Source organism: Trachymyrmex septentrionalis, unplaced genomic scaffold, assembly GCF_001594115.1.
Source record: "Trachymyrmex septentrionalis isolate Tsep2-gDNA-1 unplaced genomic scaffold, Tsep1.0 scaffold2, whole genome shotgun sequence".
Lineage (NCBI taxonomy): Eukaryota > Metazoa > Arthropoda > Insecta > Hymenoptera > Formicidae > Trachymyrmex > Trachymyrmex septentrionalis.
The window spans coordinates 2,201,288-2,208,098 of NW_017305179.1; the positions used below are offsets into that span (position 1 = coordinate 2,201,288).

The 6,811-nt window shown below is 28.9% G+C and overlaps 1 protein-coding gene across 2 annotated transcripts in view; it reads left to right on the plus strand.

Annotated features, from left to right (window-relative positions):
- Positions 1-6,811, plus strand: part of LOC108747452 (cyclin-T-like) — a 17,688-nt gene extending 10,877 nt beyond the window's left edge. For both annotated transcript variants that reach the window (XM_018484924.1, XM_018484925.1), the window contains exon 8: positions 6,436-6,811. In XM_018484924.1, the coding sequence (XP_018340426.1) occupies positions 6,436-6,507 (72 nt within the window). In that variant the 3' untranslated portion in view covers positions 6,508-6,811. The remainder of the gene's footprint in view (positions 1-6,435) is intronic.

Here is a 6,811-nt window from a genome sequence, read left to right on the forward strand (position 1 = left end):
TTTATGTGTGTGTATATATATATATATATATATATATATATATATTTTGTAATAATTATTAGCTAAACAGACATATTTTTCTTTAAATCAAGTTTCCATTACCACTACGACGATGCAAAATTCTGCTTTGTTTTATGGACATTTTTATTCTTTTTCCCATTTCTTAAGATTATTATACAGTTTATATCTGACAAAGGAAATAATTTAAGAAACTATTAATGTACATTCACTGAAAGATATTTTTTTCGTTTTCTATCTTTTTTATCACGTAGTATTTTTAAGTAAAACAAAGTGTTTTGGAAGCGATTAAATTTTATAGATTTGTAATTTTATTGAATTATTGAATTCTGATGAAATAATTTAGTTTTCACATAATATTGCTTATAATGTGATGAAAAAAAGATGTCATAGACATAAAGTTCAATGATGAATTATTTTTTAGCTATAGTGTATATCAAAAGTGCTTTATGAGCACAAGTTTTACACCATAACTCAAAAATTATTGAGCCTTATGTCTATGATATCTTTCGTTCATCATATTATAAGTCTTATGTGAAAATTAACGTATTTAACCAAGACTTAATTTTTCATATAATTAATATGGAGTTCTTGTATACATATAGATGTATATAATTTCTTTCTCTTATATGTAATAATAAAAAAATTACATAAATAATTTACAAAAATTATTAAAAAATTCATAAAAAAATATAAAGAAAGTATAATGCCTTCAGCAACATGAAATTCTCTATATATGTAAATATATAGTATTTTTCTGTCGTGTATACTCAAATTGGGAAAAATACATTAATATTTTTAAATTATATATATATACACATATATATATATGTAAATAATAAAAATATATACATTTTTAAATGTATGTGTGTGTGTGTGTGTATATGTATATATTGTATATATATACATACATATATTTTTTCTTACACTATTGGATTGTGCGTTGAAATTTAACGCAAGTCCTTAAAATCGTTCTCTGAACCCAATTCCTAAATCTATAAAAATATTAATTTTTTTCTTTCCCTTCGATTTTACAGAATTAGTTTAGTAGAAATAGCAGCATGAGTCGTACTATTTATTCTTTATCACCTGATTGCTTCGATCGGTTCTTCTTTCCGTACATATTGTAATACTGTATAAAATTTTAATTCAATATAACATCTTGTTTCAATGCTTTGATTCTATCGTAGTGAAACGGCGTTCAATTCGAAACAAATCGTTATCGTAAGAATATCAATAATATCCGATAATGCAATCTGAGTGCTTATAGATATTCGCATGAAAATTTATGCAAATGTATAAAATCAATAATGTGGAATTTTGTACAATCTTCGATCAGTTGCATACAACGATTTCATAAATCTTAGTTCAAGTTAAATTTAAGTGTTTGTGTGGGATCGATTTATGCATAATGATAAAAGCTATTGATATTATAATAATACAAAATGTCTACGGTATTGTTTCGAAACATCGTTATTTAATTTCCTTTTAATTTCTCTTTTCAACACAAAGTTATTTTTCCACTTGTAGCCAGCATGATCTACGTATTGTAAGAGTTCGCTATAGAAATACACCTGCTCTTGCTTGCTACTATTTTCCTTTTTATATGTAGTACCTAAAAGTAATAAGAAATAATAATTAATAAATAACTAATTTATGCTATAAATTAAAAAAAAAAAAGCTATAATGGATTATCCTTGAAATTTTAAGAAGTATTTGTATTTTAATTATGTAATTTTTTATCAATGATATTAAATCCTCCGAGATAAATTATATATTTTTCTTCCCGCAAACTTAAATACGTTTTGGAAATGCTATAATTATTTCGTCTATCTTCAAAATATTTGCATATAATTTTTCAAGGTCTTTAAAAAATTTCCTGTAGCTCTTGATGAGCCTGTTTATAAAAAGATCATTTTTGTTTATGTGCTCTAATCGAAATTTTCGGTATTTCTGCCATAGTTCACTTTTTTTTGTTCTAAAAGAGAGAGAAATAAAAATATTAGTCAAGAAATAGGAAATTTTTTGAAAATCACAACTTTCTTCAAAGTGTCTGTATGCGAGATATTCTTGTAGGCTTCTTTTTCTCTATACACACAATATGTCGCTTAATAATTATATATAATAATTAACTGTTGGACATATAAGAGCCTTAGGGAAAACATTAAGTTCATAGAAGAGGAAAACCACGTCGTAAAGTTCGAGAAGAGGGACACTGCCACGTGTGATAGACGAAGACATAGCGGAGAAAGCGATGTGATTTTTTATTGGCGTCAGTTATGCCTGAAAGACTATTATCCGCGAAGCTACAAGTCTTTACTATTAGCGAATAGTGAGGAGTATGTGTAGTACTAGCCTAGGGAGGTAAGCGATTATGTTTACAAATCGTTTTGATTACATAAACATGGCCTTATCCGAAATTATTAATGATTTTGATTAAATTTTGTGTATGTTACTCTCGGACACACGATGTGAATTTTTTTATAGAACAAATATTAACTCAGGAACTTCGCATCGGATTAAATTAAAATGCGATCGATATATATTACGCTCAGAATATATTTTCTAAGAGTGTATGCTATGTATACGTATGTGCACACATGTATACAACATTGTTTATAAGAAATGTATAGTATATAACGTGCAGAGAAATGGTATTATATCGGAATCGTGAATGTCACTGTTAATTATTATATTGTCACGATTACCGTTGCTGTTTTCACACGCGCAAATGACTGATTTGTGAAATGTAGAGGATCTATGATTAAGAGCTTAGTTGATAATTTCATTCAATAATATAGTGGATGTTTTATGTATAGTTATATAATCTTTTTTCCCGTGTGAACTCAAATACGCTTTGTCAAGTGCAACATATTACTGTTGCTGTCTTTGAAATTTATAATAGATATATATGTATTATATGTATACACATATATATGTGTATGTGTATATATAAAAACTTATCAAGCCCTGTGAGTTTATAAGACTCGCATTCACATTTTAATTTAATCTAAATTCTTATCCTAGCCTTTTGTGTAGAATCTAAATTATTGGAAGAGGACTTCAAGATAATAGCAAAAAAATATAACTTTTAAGTAAACACATTGCAAAAGATTAACGTAAAACGGGAAGATAATGAACAATTTTATACTTTCTTATATTGGAAAAAAACATTGTCCTCAAAGTTTATGATTAGTCATTAGTAAAAGCTTCAATTTTTATTCAAATTGTAAAAATTGTAAAAAAGAAGTTTTCTTAGTTCTTTTGTGGATATTTTCAAAACATGTTTTTGCCATTTTTACTTAATTCAGCTTTACCCTAATACCTAAATTAATTTAACTTACTATATATTACTACTAATTATATTTCTATCTGTATTTTATCACTTATTCTAAACTTATCATTTGCATTCTATGTACTTCCGTTTTCTTCCTTTCTTCTAAATCTTCTCTTTTCTGTGCAAACTTGCCTCGTCATCACTACTTTTGTCATCCCTTTCCTCGTGAACTATAATACATATATATATTAAATATTTTTCTGATATCCATATTATATTTGACTTGTGGTAATTATCGGAGCTTACACGGGACGAAATTACTTTTAGATATATGTACTTTTAAATGCGGTTTTTCTCATCGTGTTTACATAGCCAGAAATGTGTCAAATTTATAAAAAGTTATTAGTATATGTGTATATATACATATATATATATATATATATATATATATATACATGTATTCGGTATTCAAATGAAAAATTCCGTTTCCGGAATATGATATTTTATAACGCCCGCGCTGTGTTGAGAATTTTTCGGAAGAAATCTCTCATATGGGATATTGTTCTCAGGAAACTTTTCGCGCCTTTTCTCTTATTTATCATGTAAACTGAAGATTAATGTACTTAGTAATTTGATCTCCGCCAATTGTAACCCGATTTTTTTGCTAATACGACAATATGTGTTAACGAAACCGTGCACGGTGACGAAAACGCAAAGAAATGAAATTGCGTAATCAAATTGTGCAATTACGATAGTAATTGAAAAGCAGTAATAGAAAGACAAAATAATTGCTAAGGTAAATCTCTAGTTTTTATATTCTGTGATCATAAGAAATTTAAGAGAAAAGCAGAAGAGTATATTATGTATATACATACATATATTTATATAATACTTTATATGTCATTTATCTTTCTCGTTAATAAATTTATGGGCTAGTTTATAGCTGATTTGTTTCTAGATGAAAATTCAACCATTTTTCTAGTGACATAATTTTTTTATTAGATTAATTTGTTTTAGCAAAAATATTGTTTAAAATTAATTGAAGTATGTAGTGTACTGGAAAGTAAATAAGTGATGATAGAAAATTTTTTTAAACAATAGAATAATTCGAAACTTGACAGAGGATCTATGATTGATAAGTAGCATAGAGAGTGAGAGAGAGAGAGAAAGAGAAAGAGATAGGCAGAGAGCGAGTATGTGAGTGAAAGGGAGAGAGAGAGAGAGAGAGAGATAAAATACACATATACATATATGTATATGTTAAAGATGTACACGAGTTTTTAGCGACGTAAAAATATTTTTGATAATATTAAAAATTTATACAATTTTTTAGTAATTCTTGAGATACTTTTCTTTGTCTTGATCCAGAGTAGCGAAATTGTCTATTGTATTTTATTTTAATAAAATAATCTAGAGTTTGGATTAATGGAATCATCGACAAATTGGTGTATATCGATAATGCTTTTAAGCTGTTGATTGTTAACGAATGATATATCGATTTAAAGCCATCGAGTAATCGTCACGAGGACATCGCAGTGCAAGCTCGCGCGAAATGAGCAGCGGATACGATGCACAAATGAATTAAAAAATATAAATCTTAAGATACAAGTACACCTCGCCAAAAAAAAAGAATATATATATATATGTGTAACGTGAAAACTGCGTAAATTCTGTACACGATGTATATTTATCACTCGTCGCGTACGCTACCTGTCTTGAAGAGAGAGAGAGAGAGAGAGAGAGAGAGAGAAAGAGAGAAACGAAGTTGAAATACAGTTACCGAAACGTCTTAAAATATTTTAATTTTTAATTCAAATATATTAATCTTTGATTGCTCACAAATATTAGAGCGAAAAATAAATTATTTTAGACAAGGAAGTACACAGAATTATACAACAGGGATCGTACGCGTCGCGTGGTCGATAAAAAAAAAAGAAATGAAAGCAACGTAAATAAACGTACTGTGCAAATGAAACGTACTTTAGTGATTATTTTGTCTTCTTAATATTACACATATTATATGTACATATGCAGTACTGCCGCACACTGTATCGCTGCATTTATATATATATGTACATTATATATATGTACATGTGACACACACACACACACACACACACACACACACACACAAAATATACATATATGTATTAACATCACGGCTCAGTATATTATGCGATCATATTGCGATATCGTTACATAAATCACGCACGAAACGAGTTCATCAAAAATCAACAAAATAAGATAATGGACATTGCCCGTGTCATCCGTGCCTGTTGCTTGGTGAAGGGTACATCACGACTACTATTGCTACTATTATTGGGAGCAAAATTACCGTTATCACTCGATTATACTTATCGCTGTTGTAATAGTACGTTGTTAATGTTTTGAGATATGTATGTGTGCGAGCGTGTCTGCATGAACGCAAATATGAGCATACGCTTGCATGATTTACACTTCTTTTTGCATTTGAATATATATTTGCATGCGTAGAATTTGCAAATAAATGCTTTTGCTAGTTTGCGTACCTTAACTCAGTCCCATTTTATTACCGGCTTATATAATCGAAGAAAAACCAGAAACTAGAAACTAATTCATCGTCCCAGAAATGCCAGTAGAATACTTCTTTTTTCATTCCCACTGCGAATTATCATTAATTTGTTAGTCATATATCATTATGTGCATTCATGCTTTTTATCCCATACACTAAACTTAATCTAACATAATTGATTTTTCATGATCTATTCGTTCCCATATCAATCTATCTGAAATCAAATTCTTATGGAAAAGAATGTTAGAAAATTTACAGAAATGAAGAAAGAAAAAGAGATATGAGTTTATATATACTACATTTAACTATGAAACTGTAAAAATTGAGTCAGTTATTTTGATAATTCTGCTGAAAATAAAAACGACGTCTCATCTATTAGATTCAGTTTAAATTCACATCTCGCTCATTCAAAGTTTGAATTCTTATAAATCATTCTCAAAATAATAGACTCAATTATATTAAAGGTATATTAAAAATGTAGTATTTATTTACACGACGTGTTATTTTTACGCGGTACTAGCGGATGTTTCGTTCATTGTTTGCATTACTTCACAGAGCAAGACGTCACATTTCTATTTGTCGTTTTCAGGAAAGACACGCGTCCAGTCATCACAAAAGCTCCAGCAAACTGCCGCAGTCTCAGCAGTCCCATGCGGCATAGTATGGCTATTTGGATGAGATAGTGGAGGTGCTCTAAGGCTATGTTTTTCACTCGATTGGTCCAGAAGAGGATATTTGGAAGAGCATATTCCAAATTGCAAAAGTCTGTAGGTTATTGAATGGGGAGTACCTTTTGTGTATGTTCTGATACATATGTTGAAATATTCTGAGCTACGTAACATTCAGATATGTTCCGAAATATATTCAAAGAAATACTAGTGAAATATCTCAGAACATACCTGATTCATCTGTATGCGTTGATGTTTGTTTCAATAAGGATTATTTCTTTACTCACTCAGTTTTCT